The sequence below is a fragment of the Bufo bufo genome, chromosome 2 (assembly GCF_905171765.1).
Source record: "Bufo bufo chromosome 2, aBufBuf1.1, whole genome shotgun sequence".
NCBI lineage: Eukaryota > Metazoa > Chordata > Amphibia > Anura > Bufonidae > Bufo > Bufo bufo.
The window spans coordinates 634,137,209-634,157,268 of NC_053390.1; the positions used below are offsets into that span (position 1 = coordinate 634,137,209).

The 20,060-nt window shown below is 43.5% G+C and overlaps 1 protein-coding gene across 1 annotated transcript in view; it reads left to right on the forward strand.

The window, feature by feature from the left end:
- NAA15 (N-alpha-acetyltransferase 15, NatA auxiliary subunit) overlaps window positions 1-20,060 on the forward strand; it is a 69,238-nt gene that overhangs the window by 29,248 nt on the left and 19,930 nt on the right. The window contains exons 10-19 of the mRNA XM_040418463.1: window positions 1,115-1,187; window positions 6,491-6,660; window positions 6,890-7,042; window positions 7,181-7,309; window positions 9,210-9,423; window positions 13,159-13,352; window positions 13,553-13,661; window positions 13,750-13,848; window positions 14,374-14,517; window positions 17,142-17,239. Of these exons, the coding sequence (XP_040274397.1) occupies window positions 1,115-1,187; window positions 6,491-6,660; window positions 6,890-7,042; window positions 7,181-7,309; window positions 9,210-9,423; window positions 13,159-13,352; window positions 13,553-13,661; window positions 13,750-13,848; window positions 14,374-14,517; window positions 17,142-17,239 (1,383 nt within the window). The remainder of the gene's footprint in view (window positions 1-1,114; window positions 1,188-6,490; window positions 6,661-6,889; window positions 7,043-7,180; window positions 7,310-9,209; window positions 9,424-13,158; window positions 13,353-13,552; window positions 13,662-13,749; window positions 13,849-14,373; window positions 14,518-17,141; window positions 17,240-20,060) is intronic.

Consider the following 20,060-nt stretch of genomic DNA (forward strand, 5'->3'; position numbering starts at 1 on the left):
GAGCCAGCTGCTTGTCAGCAGCGGTGATGTGGTGTGTATGGTAAATCGCTGCTGCCTCCAGGAAAACGGACATGGTAACTTAGGACCGCAGCAAGGGAAAAAAGTGGTCAGGGTCCTTTCTTCTTTTGTTACTTTAGTATGTTTACTGTTGCTGCCGGAGTTTTGTAATTACTTGAAATTTTAATTAAAAAAAAAGTGATTTTTGATGTTTTCAATATCTGCATTAGTAAAGTTTCGCCTTCTGTAACTCGCATGAATTTTATCCCATTGAGATATGTGTAGACACATGCAGAGTACCGGTAATTGCCATGTTTAAACTTAGAGTTTCTTTACATTTTTCTTACTGATGATCTATCCTTTGTGACGTCACAGGCCTACCTTCTCAAACAGCTGATCAGAGGGGGTCCCAGATGTCGGACTTTCACCGTTCAGATGCTGATGACCTATCCAAAGGATAGATCATCAGTAAGAAAAAGCTAAGGAACCCCTTTAAAGGTTATATCCACCTTACATTCAATTGTCCCAGTGAATGTAAATTGAATTGATGTCTTATCATGGAGACACATAGCCTGCCTAGGAGCTGTAGAAACTGAATGGGAGGAAATTTAACACCCCTAGTGATGTTATTTTAGATTTTTTGAGACAATTAAAAAAAAAAAAAACTAACAGCATTTGTCTTATTTTGTGGGTTCTTGGTGGAATGAGATCGTCTACAGCTCTGCAAGCAGTCACTCACCACTTCTTATTCACTCAGGGAATATAATAACCTAGAAATGCAGCCCACACACACAGATTTTCTCTGGCAGTGTTAGATCCACTAAGCAGAAGTCAGGTTTCCTGAAGATGGATGAATGAAAGGGGAAATTACAGGAGACCTCTACTATAGGGGTAAAGGAAACCTTATGCCATACGCTCACAGAACCATAAGCACTTTTACACATCATTAAAATCATGCATGGCTGGCATATTTCAGCCTGATCAAGGGCGTCGCCAGTTTGTGGTTTATTCAAGGACAGTTCCTAAAATTTTTATTTAAAAACACTGAAGTTGCATGGGTGATTTGTTAGTTTTCTAGTGGACTGCTGCAGTTATCTACTTTTATTATGTTTCTTAGGTGGAGATTATTGAAGACCTTATATTAGGTTATGATACATCATTGAAAAGTTGCCGGCTGTTCAACATAAACGGTTTGTATATTTTATGTGACTTGATTATGTATGCAAAATATGCTTTATATGCACACCCAGACAGCGATGTATCCAGTATACCAACCAGACAAATAGGTGGGCAGCACCCTATACAAGTAAACAGTTACTTTCACTTTTATATTACCTTCCAACACTGTGATATGAGCTCCCAAAATGTGACCTGTATGTGTGGTGCCAGGTCCTAGGATCATTATAGGAAGAGTTTCTGCACCTTTTTAAGCATAACCGTTCAAACTAAACTTCCAGTGATCAGTCGTCTTGTAGATGAAAATAGCTTATTGAGTCCACGGCATGTGGACAGAAATACACCCAGTGGGTCAGTATATATAAAGCAGTATAAAATAGAAGGCGAGAAGCTGAGCTCTGTGATATATAGGTTTATAGGATTTGTATTAGTAGTAAAGGTGGATTTACACTGCCCGATAATCGGGCACGAACTTTCCTGAAAATGCTCGTTCCTGACAATCTGCCTGTCTAAATGTGCTGCCAATCGCCGGATGAACAACTGAAACAGTCGTTCAACGGGTGATCCTGACGCTCGTGCAGGCACCACAAATTGTTTCCTTGGCAGCAGATCGTGCACTCTAAGCAGTAATCTGCTGCCCAGAAACAATAGTGATCCCTCGTCGTCATACTGTGAAGGACACCTCTGCATGTAAACACAGCAGTCTCCTTCTCTGAATGAGCAGCCGACTGTAGAGTGTCTGATGTTCTAAACCAGAGACACCTGAAGTTTGTCTGATCAACAATAATGTGATCAGACATTTAACCCCTCAGATGCAATAGTCCGTTGTGACCACAACATCTGAGAAGCTTTCACCTGAGAGCTCCGGGGCCTGAACAGCTCTTCTGCGCTGGGATCGATCATTCACTGTAGTAGCATTGAGCCTTCTAGAGCAGTGTTTCCCAACCAGTGTGCCTCCAGCTGTTGCAAAACTACAACTCCCAGCATGCCCGGACAGCCTTTGGCTGTGCGGGCATGCTGGGAGTTGTAGTTTTGCAACCGCTGGAGGCACACTGGTTGGGAAACACTGTTCTAGAGCATGGGTTGGCAGCCTCCGGCATCCAGCTGTTGCGAAACTACAACTCCCAGTATGCACACTTGCTCTTCTCATAACTCCCATAGAAATTAATGGAGCATGCTGGGAATTGTAGTTTCACAACAGCTGGAGTTTCTGACCCATGTTCTAGAGGTTCCTATGTCTGCCTGCCACAACAATGTTCCCTAGACTGCAGTGCAGTCTATTCACACGTCCGCAAAATGGGTCCGCATCCGTTCCGCAATTTTGCAGAACAGGTGCGGACCATACATATTCAATGGGGCCGGAATGTGCTGTGCGACTCCGCATTTCCGTTCCGCAAAAAAAAAGAACATATCCTATTCTTCTCCGCAATTGCGGACAAGAAAAGGCATTTTCTATAAGAGTGCTGGCGATGTGCGGTCCGTAAAATGCGGAACGCACATTGCCGGTGTCTGTGTTCTGCGGATCTGCAAAATGCATACGGACGTCTGAATGGACCCTAAGGGACAAGCAATCAGACAATCGCATTTTCAAGTCCCCTAAAGAGACAATATAAGTGTGAGAGAACGTTTTTGAAAAAAATAAAAATTCTGATCACCACCTTTCTTGGTAATAAAAGTAAGGACCAGGGGTGTGGAATTCCTATCGCCCGACGCCCGGGACATGCAGTTCTGGGCGCCGGGCAAGTAGTTTGAACAGTTGTTTAGCCCTGTGCGGGCAAGTAGCAGGGACATGTCGGTTGGGCAGTAATAGGAGCGGTCATATGCTAGCCGTGAGCTGACCGCTCCTACATCTATGTCAGCCTGCCCCTGCATCGTGCATATGAGTACCGTACATACAGGGGCGGACTGACCGGTCTGGCACTTCGGACATGGTCCGAGGGCCCGGCCGGGATGGGGGCCCGCCCCAGAATAACATAACACCGGGCCCCGCTCACTGTAATAGTAATATTCTGATGTGAACAACTTGAAATCCCCTGCGAGTGCGATCCTCTCCCTCTCTGTACTCACAACCTCAGCAGCAGGCAGTGTAATAGGAGCCGACAGTGGAAGCTAGCCCCGCCCCTCCCTGCCCTCCAACCAATCAGAGGCAGCCAGCAGTCCAGCACTGACTCACAGCACAGGGGGAGGAGTCGCAGGGACTCAGAGAATCGTCTGAGAGTTTATTAGTTAAAAGAATCGAATGAGTCAGACTGTGTCACAGAGTCCCTGCCAGACTTCCTGCTCTGCGGCTCCCTGTCTCCTGACAAGTCCGTCCGGGGGGGTGGTATAGTATTGCATGTAGCAGAGCTGTGTGTGTACAGTGTGCTTGCAGCAATGTAGCAGAGCTGTGTGTGTAAGGGGTGCTTGCAGCAATGTAGCAGAGCTGTGTGTGTACAGGGTGCTTGCAGCAATGTAGCAGAGCTGTGTGTGTACAGGGTGCTTGCAGCAATGTAGCAGAGCTGTGTGTGTACAGGGTGCTTGCAGCAATGTAGCAGAGCAGGAAGCCTGGCAGGGACTTGGTGACAGTCTCTGACTCATTTGATTCTTTTAACTAATAAACTCTTAGACCATTATCTAAATCCCTTCAATAACTATACAGTGTAATTACATCCCAGTCTGCTTCACTGCAGCAGAGCTGTGTTTGCCAGGAGCGAGTCCCTCCAGACCTTCGGTTCACTTGAGAGCCGACTCAGCAAGTGAACCGAAGATTCGATGAGCTGAGCATGCGCATTGATCTTCAGTTCACTTGCTTCTGCCGGCTCAGGAAGTGAACCGAAGATCCGATTCATGAAAAAGATCCGAACTTCCCATCTCTAAAACTCAGTAGCAGGCCGGGCGGCAGCGCAACTCACTGACGTCACGCGCCTGCTCCGCCTGCTTCATTCATAAAGTGGGAGGAGCAGACACGTGACGTCAGTGAGTTGCGCTGCCGCCCGGCCTGCTACTAAGGTTGTGAGTACAGAGAGGGAGAGGATCGCAGGGGATTTCAAGTTGTTCACATCGGAATATTAGTATTACAGTGAGCGGGGCCCGGTGTAATAGAATACAGTGACTGCACCGGGCCCCGCTGCCATTACAGCACCAGATGCCGGTGTTCAGTTTACTTGACAGTATTATGTCAGTGTTATCCAATACATTCCAGAACTGTAAGGGTTACATAGCATCATAAATCAGTATAATGCTATGTGACCCCAGTCAGCGCTTGCAGGTCAGGCCGGGAGCTGCGATGTGGACAGGCTCCGGGAGGAACGCTCATCTGCAGGGGTGTCAGAAATAAAGGTTGTGCTGTCTGTCTTCTGAGGCTCTGGCCCTGCCTGCAATCTGCACTGCACGTGGCACTTGATAAACTATAATGTCTCCTTGTGGCCCCCATACAGTATAACGTCTCCTTGTGGCCCCCATACAGTATAACGTCTCCCTCTTGCCCCCATACAGTATAACGTCACCTTGGGGCTGCCCTAGTGCCCCATACAGTATAACATCACCAAGCGGCTGCCCCCGCACAGTATAACGTCACCCTGTGGCCCCTGCCCCCATACAGTATAACGTCTCCCTGTGGCCCCCTCCCCCCATACAGCATAACATCTCCCTGTGGCCCCCTCCCCCCATACAGCATAACATCTCCCTGTGGCCCCCTCCCCCCATACAGCATAACATCTCCCTGTGGCCCCCTCCCCCCATACAGCATAACATCTCCCTGTGGCCCCCTCCCCCCATACAGCATAACATCTCCCTGTGGCCCCCTCCCCCCATACAGCATGACATCTCCTTGTGGCCCTGCCCCCATACAGCATAACGTCTCCTTGTGGCCCCCGCCCCATGCAGCATAACATCGCCTTGTGGCCCCCGCTCCCATACAGTATAACGTTAGTATAAGTTCAGGACAAGTAGATGGTCATGAGGGACAAGTAGATTGAGCCTCCACTTTAGTCCTTCGACAAGTAGTTTTTTTTTTTTAATTTCCACACCCCTGAGGGCTCTTTCACACTTGCGTTGTTCTGTTCCGGCATAGAGTTCCGTCGTCGGGGCTCTATGCCGGAAGAATCCTGATCAGGATTATCCTAATGCATTCTGAATGGAGAGAAATCCGTTCAGGATGCATCAGGATGTCTTCAGTTCCGGAACGGAACGTTTTTTGGCCGGAGAAAATACCGCAGCATGCTGCGCTTTTTGCTCCGGTCAAAAATCCTGAACACTTGCCGCAAGGCCGGATTCGGAATTTATGCCCATTGAAAGGCATTGATCCGGCCTTAAAGAGGACATTTCACCGATTATTACACTATGAACTAACTATACAGACATGTAGAGTGGCACCCGGGGATCACTGCACTTACTATTATCCCCGGGCGCCGCTCCGTTCTCCTGCTATGCCCTCCGGTATCTCCGCTCACTAAGTTATAGTAGGCAGAGATTCCAGTCACTAAGTTATGGTAGGCGGAGTCTGCCCTTGTTCTGCTCTAGCGCTGGCCAATCGCAGCGCAGAGCTCACAGCCTGGGAGGTTATTTTCTTCCAGGCTGTGAGCTCTGCAATGCGATTGGCCAGCGCTACAGAAGAACAAGGGCAGACTCCGCCTACCATAACTTAGTGAACGGAGATACCGGAGGGCATAGCAGGAGAACGGAGCGGCGCCCGGGGATAATAGTAAGTGCAGGGAGATCCCCGGGCGCCGCTCTCCATGTCTGTATAGTCATCCATGCGCATGGGGCGCTCTGACGTCACTCTGGAGCGCCCCGGGAGCCGCACGGACGGTAAGTATGCTGCTCCCCCGCTCCCCACTACTACTATGGCAACCAGGACTTTAATAGCGTCCTGGGTGCCATAGTAACACAACGCATTTTGAAGACGGATCCGTCTTCAAATGCTTTCAGTTCACTTGCGTTGTTACGGATCCTGCGGACACCTCCGGCAAATGGAGTACACGATGGATCCGGACAACGCAAGTGTGAAAGAGGCCTAAACAGTGAAAAATTAAGGACAATTGCACCGCCACATCCCAAAACACCTGAACTGTTAAAATATAAATGTGTTTATCCCATATGACAAATGGAATAATGGAAACAATCAAAATGGCCTGGTCAGTTTTTTTCCATTTCTTAACCTCTCAAATTTTTTTTTATAAAGTGATCAAAAAGCCATACACACTCTAAAATGTTATCCGTAAAGACTACAAACCACCCTGAAGAAAATGAACCTTCACACAGCTCTGTAGACATAACTATAAAGTATATGTAAAATCTTATTCAATGCTTGAACGCTGTGTATTTCTTTCTCCCATAGATGATGGTAAAGAAGAACCTCCAACTACATTACTGTGGGTTCAGTACTACTTGGCTCAGCACTATGATAAGATTGGGCAGCCTTCCTTAGCTCTGGAATACATAAATGCCGCCATAGAGAGCACACCCACCCTGATAGAACTCTTCCTTGTAAAAGCTAAAATCTACAAGGTAAGGGAGTAAGCGTCATTCCTTGCACCTTCAGAAAGGAGAAAGTCTCATGCTCTATAGTTTCAAACCATGCATTAGGCATATGGAGCCATGTGTATTTTCTATATATGTATACTATGAAATGTTCTGCATATCATAGTGAAAAGTTGTGGGAGCGCACGTGCTTATGTGATAGATGTTACATTTGTATAAACTAACTGTAATGTGGTTTTTCTCTAATCATATTTAGCACGCTGGTAACATCAAAGAGGCTGCACGATGGATGGATGAAGCGCAGGCTCTGGACACAGCAGATAGGTTTATCAACTCAAAATGTGCAAAGTACATGCTAAAGGCCAACATGATAAAGGAGGCAGAGGAAATGTGCTCAAAGTTTACAAGGGTTTGTATTTTCTGGGGCTCAGAGATATTAATGCAGACATTAAAATGAAATGGTAAAGATATTACTACCTAACAAAGTGCGGTAAAATGAAAGCAGGCAATGTCCTTCTTGTTCAGAAAGTGCCATTTCCTTTTTCAGGAGGGAACATCTGCAGTCGAAAACCTGAACGAGATGCAGTGTATGTGGTTCCAGACAGAGTGTGCACAGGCATACAGATCTATGAACAAGTTTGGTGAAGCACTTAAGAAATGCCACGAGATTGAACGAGTGAGTCTATATATTATTCTGATACATTAGTCTGTATAGCCATCTACTTTGCACGTGAATGTGGGGTTTATAACCTTGTTCACATGCATCAGAAAAAGAAAAACAAAAATCAGCGTGGAATTTTGTCCGTGACTTGGGGGGAAAAAAATAAAATCTTAAGTAATACAATGCTTTAGGCATACAGTGGAATACGTCTCCTACACAGGGGCAGCCAAAGTGTGGGGGTCGCCAGAGGAAAATGTAAAGAACCTGCTGTGTTTCACTCCAGTGGTACTATATACCTACTTTAAGACTATCATGCATTTACCCTATGTCATCGCTTTACTGCTGGAGAAATAGTAAGCACATTGGGTCACTACTCCATATATTTTGGAAATGCCCCAAATTAATCCTCTTGGCACGATATTTCTGGTTTAAAGGGGTTCTTCAGTAATATAAATTGATGTCCTATCCTCACGTGTCAGCTGTTAAGAGGTCGGGTGCTTAGTAAGCAGCCTCTTAAGGTCCATTCACACGTCCGAAAAATGGGTCCGCATCCGTTCCACAATTTTGCGGAACAGGTGCGGACCCATTCATTTTCGATGGGGCCGGAATGTGCTGTCCGCATTCTCGCATCCGCACTTCCGTTCTGCAAAAATAAATATAAAAATTGGTCCTATTGTCCGCAATTACGGACAAGAAAAGGACAGAATGCAGAACGCACATTGCCGGTGTCCGTGTTTTGCGGATCCGCAAAGCACATACGGACATGTGTATGGACCCTGAGGCCTTGTGATGTCGCTGTACATCGGTCACATTGCCTAGTTGCAGCTCAGCTCTATTAAAGTGAATGAGGCTTAGCTGCAATACCAAGCACGGCCGCTGTGCTTGGAAAGATGCCAAGAGCCGGCTGAGTTCCCCAGAGCTGAGGGGAGCGCAGCGGCTCCCTGAAACGGCTGATCAGTGGGGTTGCTGGAACTCGGACCCCTGCCCATCTGATAATGATGACCCATCCTGTGGATAGGTCATTTTTATCATTTCACAGATAACCCCTTTGATTAAACAAATATACACCCTTCTACTAATCAAGTATCCCGCGATTTGACCTCTTATTGGTGATAATAGATTAATTCCTCTCGAATTGCAGAACGATTGTTTACCACTCAGCTAGATTACTAATAGCAAGGCTGTGGAAAATAGATTCCTACAGGGGGAGAGGGAAACTTGGTTTCCCAAAGGCCTCATGCACACGACCGTTGTGTGCATCCGTGTCCGTTCCGTTTTCCGTGGTTTTCTGCGGAAAACTCGGAAAATGCACTGTTGTTCATCCGCGTCCGTGATCCGTGTTTCCTGACCGTCAAAAAAATATGACCTGTCCAATTTTTTTGATGGACAACGGTTCACGGACCCATTCAAGTCAATGGGTCCGTGAAAAAACACGGATGCACACAAGATTGTCATCTGCGTCCGTGATCCGTGTACGTAGGCTACTTTTTGTCACAATTCTATACTTCTATTGATTAAAATCAATAAAAATGTACTAAAAAACAGCAAGCAGCGTTTCCAGGGTTGGAGGAGATGCTGCTAAAGTCCCTTGGGGCATCTCCCAGCTGCAGTTACCTGGAGTGTCCAGACCCATGTGTTTAACGGAGACCTGTCATGGACCCGCTGGTCATTATTACATCCGGTTAATGTATGCATTTATTGGGTACTGTTCTATGAAATAGCTGGGTCTACTGTGCTATTACATCCCTTGTTTTTCTTACATACACCTGACAGAGGCCAAATGGACACTCCTTCGGGCTCTGTCTGGAAATGGAAGGTTATGGCCATTGGGAGCTTTCCCGGAATACGCACTAAATGTAGAGGGAAAACGGGATGTGAACACGGCTTTTCAACTAAATTTCTTTTCTTTTTTCAGCATTTTGTGGAAATCACTGATGATCAGTTTGATTTTCACACCTACTGTATGAGGAAAATTACACTCAGGTCATATGTGGACTTGCTAAAGTTAGAAGATGTATTAAGACAACATCCATTTTACTTCAAAGCAGCACGGATCGCAATAGAAATTTACCTGAAACTTCATGATAACCCCTTAACGGATGAGAATAAGGAGCGCGAGGCAGACACTGGTATGTGAAAAGTAGTTCAGTAGAACGTAACCTACCATAAAGACATAACAAAACACTGCGGCCTCAAGGTTATTTTCTTTTCTTTCATCGAATACTATGTTGTTTCAGTCACTGAGGTGGGGAGGGGTGGTGGGTGGCACTCACTACTATATCACAATATTTTATTAACCCATGTGGTAACAGCAACGTTTCAGCTCACTTCATGGAGCCTTTGTCAAGCTATAATACAAAATCAAGTGCTCTTATAGCATACATGATTAACAAAGTGATTACATAATTATACATCAATATCCATAAAAACGGTATACAAAAGGTGAACATGATTTTATACTCAGTGAAAACAAACAATACACCATAAAGTGCTATGTGCCAATGTTGTGTACACAAATTCATATGTTTACAGTACATATCATAAACCTTTCATTAAGCAATATCACATCCCAGGTGTACATGATTGTGTTAATTAAAAACAAATGGCTAATTTAGTCAAAAGTTCTCACATGCAGCTTGAGATGACAGGACCTGTTCGGCGTCCGAGATTTCGTATTGCGCAGGCGTAGAGCACTTCTCACCCCGCGAGAATATCCTATCACATAGAGAACATAGGCGCCTTTTTTGCACATATCTACCAAGACCAGGTCCGTGGTCTGCTTCAAGGCATTGCACCAGTTTTTATATATATATATATATATATTCATACATATATATATATATATATATATATATATAATTATAATTTAAATAAAATCTCCATCCATCCCTTGGGGGATGGTGTAGAAATTGGCATTTGGCACTAGTATATTATAAATGTAAATGATACATTAATAAAGAAACTATACTAAATGATAATAAGCAAGAAGGCGATGGTAATCAGTGAGGGGGGGGGGGGGGGGGGCTGGTGGTGCTGCTGGATATGGCACTATAAGGGTCTATTCACACATCTGCGATTTCGTTCCGCATTTTGCGGAACGGAATTGCGGACCCATTCATTTCTATGGTGCAGCACGATGTGCTGCCCAGACACGGAATTGCGGACCCACACTTCGGGGTCTGCAATTCCGTTCCCGAAAAAAAAAATAGTGGACAAGAATAGGCATATTCTATTAGTGCCGGCAGTGTGCGGTCCTCAAAATGCGGAACGCACATTGCCGCTGTCCGTGTCTTGCGGATCCGTGGACCTGCAAAACACGTTACGGACGTGTGAATGGAGCCTTAAAGGCTAAGTTACTCAACATTTTATCTTGTTTTAAATGTAATATTCTTTATTATATGCATTAAGGCTCAGTTCAGACCTGAGCGTTCTGAAAGGAGCGCTCTGTATGCGCGATTGTACGGGCGTTTACAATCGCGCATACAGAGACAAGCGTACACACAGTGTCGCGCGTTCCCGAAAGTCTATGTACGGGAACGCGCGACAAGCGCCCAAAAAAACGCTCCTGTACTTGTTTGAGCGTCGGGCGTTTTACAGCGCGATCGTACGCGCTGTAAAACGCCCAGGTGAGAACCATTCCCATAGGGAAGCATTGGTTTCTCCTTGTTGAGAGAAACCAATGCTCTCAACATCATCGCTCAACAAGGAGAAACCAATGCTTCCCTATGGGAATGGTTCTCACCTGGGCGTTTTACAGCGCGTACGATCGCGCTGTAAAACGCCCGACGCTCAAACAAGTACAGGAGCGTTTTTTTGGGCGCTTGTCGCGCTGTAAAACGCTCAGGTCTGAACGCGCTGTAAAACGCTCAGGTCTGAACTGAGCCTAAACTGTTTTTAAAACTTTAAATTGACATTAAGGCTAAGCAGTTAGGCAACAAAACAAATATAGCTTAATGAAGCCCTGCTTATATATACTGTAGGGTCCCTTTGATATTATTGCCTATATCATTGCTGCTCATTTTACTAAGGCTACTTTCACACTGGCGTTTTGGCTTTCTGCTTGTGAGATCCGTTCAGGGATCTCACAAGCGGTCTAAAACGGATCAGTTTTACCCTGATGCGTTCTGAATAGAAAAGGAGCCACTCAGAATACATCAGTTTGCCTCCGTTCTGTCTCCATTACGCTTTGGAGGTGGACACAAACGCTGCCTGCAGAGTTTTGGTGTCAGTCTGATGAAACTGAGCCAAACAATAGAAAACTGATCCGTCCCCCATTGCCTTTCAATGGTGTTGAAGACGGATCCGTCTTGGCTATGTTACAGATAATACAAACGGACCCGTTCTGAACGGATGCAGACAGTTGTATTATCTGAACGGATCCGTCTGTGCAGATCCATGATGGATACGCACCAAATGTGAGTGTGAAAGTAGCCTAAGATTTCATCTAAGTTTGGACTATGTGTCTATGTGCAATTGAACATTGTTGTTCTTGTTACCTTTTGACTTGATATTTATTTTTAAAAAAGTGGTCCAATTTGTTGTATTTGACCTATATCACCATTGTTTTGCTGCAATCTGACTGCTATGTTTCTGTATTTATTTTTATTTACCAATGAAAAAAAGATTTACAAAATAAGCTAAACGTTAACAATTTAGGCTCCTTTCACATCACCGTTTCTCCTTTCCTTGCATGCAGGACTTCTGCAGATAACTGAGACCTAACTGAGCGTAACGGAGCCTTAAGACCCCATAGACTATAATAGGGTCCGTTCGGTGTCCGCTCAGAATGATGAAAGTCTTCTTCATTCTGAGCGGACACCGAACGGACCCTATTATAGTCTATGGGGTCTTTAGGCTCCGTTACGCTCAGTTAGGTCTCAGTTATCTGCAGAATCCGTCCTTTCCATTCTCCTGCTCCTCAACGGAGCCGGAGAACAGAAAGGAGAAACGGGGATGTGAAAGGAGTCTAACATGTTCAGTTAACAGCAGATTTGTGTAGGAATTTTTATTTATTTTTTTTCAAAAATGAAAATGCACAGAATATTGGTATAAGCTATCGGCCTGAAAGTTCACAGGTTATCGGTATCTGCTCTAAAAAATCTATCAGTCGATGCCTAATTTTAATTTAATAACCTCCCCCAAATCTAAAAAAAATCTAAAAAAAACACCTGTGGCAGAATTTTCCTCCTAGCACACACTGCCTTTTTACTTACAAGTTAAAGGGATATACTAATCGGGAACATTGATGGCATATCACTAGAAATCGGATATGAACAGGTCCCAGATGTGACGTGAACAGGTCCCAGACCTGAAGTGAACAGCCGCACGTGCGTGGCCAACCTCTATTCACCAGTTCCGAAAATAGTGAAGCGAGCACACTCTGCTTTTTTCACAACTCCAATAGCAGTGAATGAAGAACACACAGTGTATGTGCGGTGTACTCTCCTTCCTTTTGGTGGCCTTGTTCTCTAATTAGGTGCGGGTCCCACCTCTGACACTGATGGCATATATTAGGCTGTGTTCAGATCACGTTATTTTTGTTACATTTAATGTATGCAAAAAACGTATACGTTAAACGGTTGACCTACTTTGGCATCCATCACCTTAGAGTTCCATTGTAAAAGAAACTGTATACATTAACGTATGTTTTTGTTGCAGGATGAAAAGTGTAGTGTACTGTGCTTTTGCATCCTTTTTTTCTTCCAACATATACGTTAAACGTAGGCCAACAGGGAGAGTAGGCAATAGACAGCCAAGAAAACGATAAAAGCGGTTTTGTGCTTTTGTGAGATTTATAGTTCACAGAATTGTGTGTGTGCCTCAAAAACGTCCATATTATGCAACTTTTCATGTCTGTGTTGTAGCCAATATGTCTGACAAGGAACTGAAGAAGCTGCGAAACAAACAAAGGAGAGCCCAGAAGAAAGCTCAGCTAGAAGAGGAAAAGAAGATTGCCGAGAAGGAGAAGCAGCAGCGGAACCAGAAGAAGAAAAAGGAGGATGATGATGAAGAAATTGGTGGCCCAAAAGAAGAGCTTATTCCTGAAAAGCTGGCCAAGGTATTGCAGTCACGGATGAAGAGCGTGCTTTTTTTTTCTTCTTTTGTTTGACGCTAGGTAAGCTGACCTGAATGAGACTTGTCAGCGATTTGATAAAGATGGATATTAGTGCAGACGATAGGAAACAAGTCAGACAGCCTGAATGAATGACTAGTGTGGCTTGTAGCGATGCTTATACACAGTTCTGATCTGTAAAACAGGTTGACAGTCCCTTGGAAGAAGCAATCAAATTTTTAACACCTTTGAAGAACTTGGTCAAGAACAAAATAGAAACACATCTATATGCCTTTGAAATTTACTTCAGGAAAGGTAAGGTATCTGTATGACAATGGAATTGTGCTTGCAGTGATGGAAGGTAACGACGACTGACCTGATTTTCGTTTCTTACTTTTTAAAGAAAAATTCCTTTTAATGTTGCAATCTGTGAAGAGAGCATTTGCCATAGACTCAAATCATCCTTGGCTCCACCAGTGTTTGGTCCGCTTCTTTAGTGCAGGTAAGGTACGGTAATATTTAGTCATGGCTCTCTATGGGAGTCCGTGCCACCATTCATCCAACCACGAATGATTTCTGTAAAGATTTTCTGAATGTTAACCGTGACTGGTGTCCACATGTTGCTTAGACCTACTGAATGGGGTTAAAGCCACGGGCAGAGCGGCAAAATGCAAAACCATGGCAAAAGCTCAAGGGTCAGCCTTGGATATTTACTACAGTTTCTGCTGATATTTTCTTCTGCAGTATCTAATATATACATGGATCTTTTATGGGTAGCTATAATGCTGCACATATGTTTTCAAGCTGCTGTTAGGCTTGCATCAGGTTATTTATTTTTATTTTTAACCCTTTTTTCCTTAAAATGGTTTTACCATTCCCCCCCCCCCTACATTTTTAACATGCATTCATTTTGCCGTTTTCAATTTTTTTTTGGCATTAAAACTTCCAGGAAAAAACGCTGCAGAAATGTCTGTGAAACCACCCTTAATATCATTTTTTTTTTTTTTCTCTTTCCACCTTCTAACAGTGTCTGAGAGCAAAGAACTAAATGAATCCGTTAGAACAGTGTTAAAGCAAGAGGTGAACAGACTTTTTGGTGAAACAAGTCCTACAAACTTTAATAACACTTTCCTGAAGGAGAATATTGGCTCGATACCACACAGATTAGCAGGTAGGTTCTCAACTTTACTGATGTCCTACATGGGGAGACTGCTGCGAAAACCAGAGCAATTTGACTCCTTAACTGCTTCCTGTCACTGTATTGCAGTTTCAGGTCCTAATGGACATGGCAGTCTGTTAGGACATGAAAGGCAGTGCAGTTGGCATTTACCCCTTAGGTACCATGGTCAATTACGATCAGTTGTATTGTCACCTCTATAGGCCCCTGGCAACACAATTATAGGATGGTTATGGGGTCTTAAAGGCTCCCTGTCAGTGTAATGCTGATGGGTATAATACACTGCACTGAAGCATTGTGTAGTGTAGGTTTTCCACAGATATGCCATTTCAGTGACCAGTGTGTTGTGCCCAGCTTGTGTTGTGCTACCAGAGCCTCACCATGCCCTTTAATAAATTGTTAGGCGGGTTTTACTGGGAACTGAAATGCCATAAATGTGGATGTAAATTGCAGGGTTCAGAAGGGAACTTTGATGGACTGTGGGAGGACTTATTTTTTTGCAGGATGGATTGCCATAATCATTGGTACTATTTTGATCCCTTTTTTTATTTTGCTTTTGGGAAGCAGGATAAATAAAAAGCAGCAACTCTGCCACTGTTTTTTGGGTCTTATTGCAGCATGCACTGTGTGGAAAAAAATTACATGTTAACTTTTTTCCGCTGGTCAGAACAATTTCTTTTTTTTTTTAAAGTTTTTTTAATGTTTTGCCACTTTTACACACAGCATTTTTGCACACCAAATTATAGACCAGGGCGTCAATGAATACATAAGTAGGAAGAAATCAAGTCTATCCAACAGCCCCACCGAAGAAAGATTTCTTCCATAGAGATTGAAAAAATATATGTACTTTTATTTAATTCATACAATACTTATAAAAACGTGTAAATAGAACAGCAGCAGGTGAGACCCCAAGAGAAGGAACTGCAGAGTCCGTCAGCCTCAGAGTGTAATCCAGCAATGAGACCACTATCGCAATATGTCCACAGGAAACATTATTATTATTTTGGAGGCGACTGCAGAGTCGGCGTGCCACAGACGGTACCGACATGAATTGACTTCCTATCCTGCCCTTATATAGGTTTTTTAAATAACAGATATGTGGCCATTGTGCCCGGGTGCTAATGTTTCCTGTGGACATATTGCGATAGTGGTCTCATTGCTGGATTACACTCTGAGGCTGACGGACTCTGCAGTTCCTTCTCTTGGGGTCTCACCTGCTGCTGTTCTATTTGGGAAAAAGGTGTGTTTTTGCATCACCATTTTACATTTTTCTGGCAATGGTCTTGTGTGAGGACTAGTTTTTTGTGGGATGAGGTAACATTTTCATTGGTACTATTTTGGGATGTGTGACTTTTTTTCATTGCTCAATATATTATGCTTTTTGTGAGGCTAGGTGACCGAAAAATAGCTGTTTTGGCACTTTTATTTATTTTTTTTTTTTTACTGTGCTCATCTGACTGGGTAGATCCTGTGATATTTTTTTGTAGAGCTGGTAGTTATGGGCATGGCAATATCTACTAAATCTATTTTTTTTCAATTGTTAATGATGTAGAGAAGTTTTTATTTTTAGTTTTTTTACATGACACTTTTATTTATAAGGTCCTTTTACATTGGCTGAGGATCGAGGCAGGTATCAGGGATAGGCCTCATGCACACGACCGTTGTGTGTTTTCTGGTCCGCAAATTGTGGATCCGCAAAACACGGATGGCGTCCGTGTGCGTTCCGCCATTTGCGGAACGGCGCGGACAGCCATTGATATAACTGCCTATTCTTGTCCGCAAAATGGACAAGAAAAGGACAGGATATATATATATATATATATATATGTGTTTTTCTTGTTTTAATACGGAAAAAAATAAAAACTTTGAAAAAAAACCATTTTCTTTGCATCACCATATCCTTAGCTCCATAACTTTTATTTTTGTGTACGGAGCTGTATGAGGGCTACTTTTCATTTATACCATGGAGTGTGTATGACTTTTTGATCACTTTTTATAAAAAAAATTTGTGGGAGGCAAAGTGCTCAAAAAACAGCGAATCTGCCTTTTTGCAAGGCAATTTAAATAATGTATGCATTTTTTTAAAATTGGTTATGTATTTTAGTTATGATTTGCTGATTTTATTTTTTTTTATTTTTTTTTTTACACTTCTTAGTATTTCACGTAGGGAATTATAACCAGCAATCTTTAGGCAAGCACAGAAAGGCTCTCTGTAGGAACTAATGTGCGGCAGCAAACCGAGGTTGCTGCACACTACTTCCGGCTCCCTCGATCCTCGCTAGTGTGAGCCGTTGCACAGCCAGAAGCGTGCGACCCCAGTTTTTATCCTCAAAGATGCCGTGGTCACATTTGACCATGGCATCTGACGGGTTAAATGTGTGTGATCAACGTTGTTGTCGATCACATACATTAACCCCGGGTGACTGCTGTTGAAAACGTATATATTTGTAAGGCAGTCGGGAATGGGTTAAATTGAGTTGTCACTGAAATTAGTCACAGTAAATCACTGAAATCAGTAGATCACAGTAAATCTGCTGTAGTCAGCATCCATGGTAAGAGCAGATAATCTCTGTACGTGTTTTGTATTATTTTTTTAAATTTTTTTCATTTTTTTACAGCTGCCAAAATGATGTCTTATCTGGAACCCTCTAGTCAGAAGCGAGCAGTGGAGCTGGCCACCATGTTGGATGAATCCCTCTCCAACAGGAGCCTCCAGGTAAGATCTGCTCTCACAATGTGTGTGTTCAGGGGTTTTTCTCTTAGGTTAGCCCAGGGATGCTCAACCTGCAGCCCCTAGCTGTAAATCTACAACTCCCACCATGCCCTGCTGTAGGCTGTTCGGGCATGCTGGGAGTGGTAGTTTTGCAGCAGCTGGAGGGTCGCAGTTTGGGCATCCCGGGCTTAGCCAGATCGGAGAGTGAACCCAAAAAAGGTAAAATCTGGTTTTGGCCTATGAAAGGCAACTGCACCAAAATTATAGTGGTAGGTTGTGGTGGCTCACTAGCAAGTAGTTAAGGTATGGTGCTGCAAGCTCATATAGAGGGAATCACCCCACCCTCTCTTAAAGGCAAATGTAGTAATAGGAAAATGAGCGAGCACTCATACACTTGGCAACCAGATTGACATCTGCAGAAAATATTTATTAAATCCCCATAAAATACAAGTAATAAAATTTATAAGAACAATGTAGCAATAATATACAACATTACAGTCACATATATTGTGGTAGATATGATCGACACTATATTCATATGACTCAATAGTGTCGATAAATTCAATAATATATATCACACCAAAAAACTTCAAGTATATGCTGTTATTTGGGAAGAGGGGGTATTCTCTTCTAGCGCTCTATCCCAATTTGGGAAACTGAATGTCACTGAAAGTGTTGTAGGTGTATTCACTGGGAGCGCAATATGTTCATAAAGTGTCCACAGGAATCCTGATAATGTGAAAAGTCCCTTATAGCATATCCTTTTAAGCTCGATATGAGCTTTGGATTGAAGAAAACTTTAAATCAATGTTTGGCTTACCGTCTAGCGTTGCTTCAATGGAGCTTTAAATATTTGCCGGCTTATTCAGTCGCTCCATACAGCAAGCTGGTTTAAATTTCGCGGGAGTTCCAAAGATCGCGGGAGTTGTCACTCTGTTCCGCAATTTCCTTTGGTGCAGCTTTCGACGATAAGAATAGTTAATCCTTTACTGTAGAGATTTTCTTCTGTATGGCCATACAATATTATCGGAGGCTTTTCAATGCAGGTACAGCACTTGTTTCACCATACGCGTTTCGGGTAGATTCACTCTCCCTTCCTCAGTGGTCCACTATTCTTATCGTCGAAAGCTGCACCAAAGGAAATTGCGGAACAGAGTGGCAACTCCCGCGATCTTTGGAACTCCCGCGAAATTTAAACCAGCTTGCTGTATGGAGCGACTGAATAAGCCGGCAAATATTTAAAGCTCCATTGAAGCAATAGGGAGACAGCAGATGCTAGACGGTAAGCCAAATATCGATTTTAAAGTTTTCTTCAATCCAAAGCTCATATCGACCTTAAAAGGATATGCTATAAGGGACTTTTCATATTATCAGGATTCCTGTGGACACTTTATGAACATATTGCGCTCCCAGTGAATACACCTACAGCACTTTCAGTGACATTCAGTTTCCCAAATTGGGATAGAGCGCTAGAAGATAATACCCCCTCTTCCCAAATAACAGCATATACTTGAAGTTTTTTGGTGTGCTATATATTATTGAATTTATCGACACTATTGAGTCATATGAATATAGTGTCGATCATATCTACCACAATATATGTGACTGTAATGTTGTATATTATTGCTACATTGTTCTTATAAATTTTATTACTTGTATTTTATGGGGATTTAATGAATATTTTCTTCACATGTCAATCTGGTTGCCAAGTGTATGAGTGCTCGCTCATTTTCCTATTACTACATGCACCAAAATTATGTATCTTCCCACATCCAAAATTTCTCTCTGAGGCTTAGTTGAAATCAAAGCGTCTCGCCAATAGTGACAACCAATTCCATTGCCATTCGGGCACTCTTTATTAAGGTCTATGTGGTAGAGCCTCTACAAAGACTCTTAACAGGCTTCTCTTTTTACTGGAGGCAAACGTTTTGGAAAACACATGGATGAAATAATTTCTGAGGCTCCAAAACGGTTTCAGACTTTAGCAACCTCTGATTCATAAAGACTGTCATTTAATCACAATCCTGCAGGCTCCTCCTGTATCCACCAAGCCCTCCACTTCCAAGTGCTCTTTGGTCTGATGGTCCCTTCCCTTTTGGGTCTCCAGCCAAGTCTACTGCTATTGAAGGCGACTTGGCAGGCTTACATGGCGACACAAGGTTTGAGGATGTGCTGTTGGAGTACAAGATACAGTTCTCTTCTCTTCCCTCAAGTTTTTTTTTCCCCCATTGACACCTTTGCATTTCCCACCTGTGCATATGTTGTTTTTCAGGACGTACTTGCACTTCACCATTAGGGTGTGATCGTCCTAATTCCTGTCTCTGCACACTTTCAGGGGTTTTATTCAAACAACTTCACTGTCCCCAACAAGGGGTCCATCCTGCTGTAGGTTCTCTCAATTTCCAATGTGCCACCTTTGCCATGGCTCCCTGTGTCATTTTAGTCTCTAGATTACCTTTAAAAGCCCGTTGGGTGTTCTTTTGGCTGTCAACCAGGATATTCTCAAATCATGACCAGCAGGTGGGCCCTGAGGATTGGAGTTGAGGAACACTGTCCTGATCGACAGCAAGCTTCTGTCTCTCCGGTCTGCAAAACCACCACCACCTGGTTTTCTGTGCATACCTTCCCCAGGTTTTATTAGATCCATACCTTGGCATTCTCTGATGTCAGCCTGGATCGCAAGGTGCTTCAGACTCCACTTTGTTAGGCAGTTTGCACAGCAGCTTCCTTTTCTTTTTGGCCTCATTCCCACTCTCTGGGGCTGCTTTAGGACCTCTCATGGTGCTGCATCCCCTAATGACCTTAAGAAAATTGGATTGTTGTT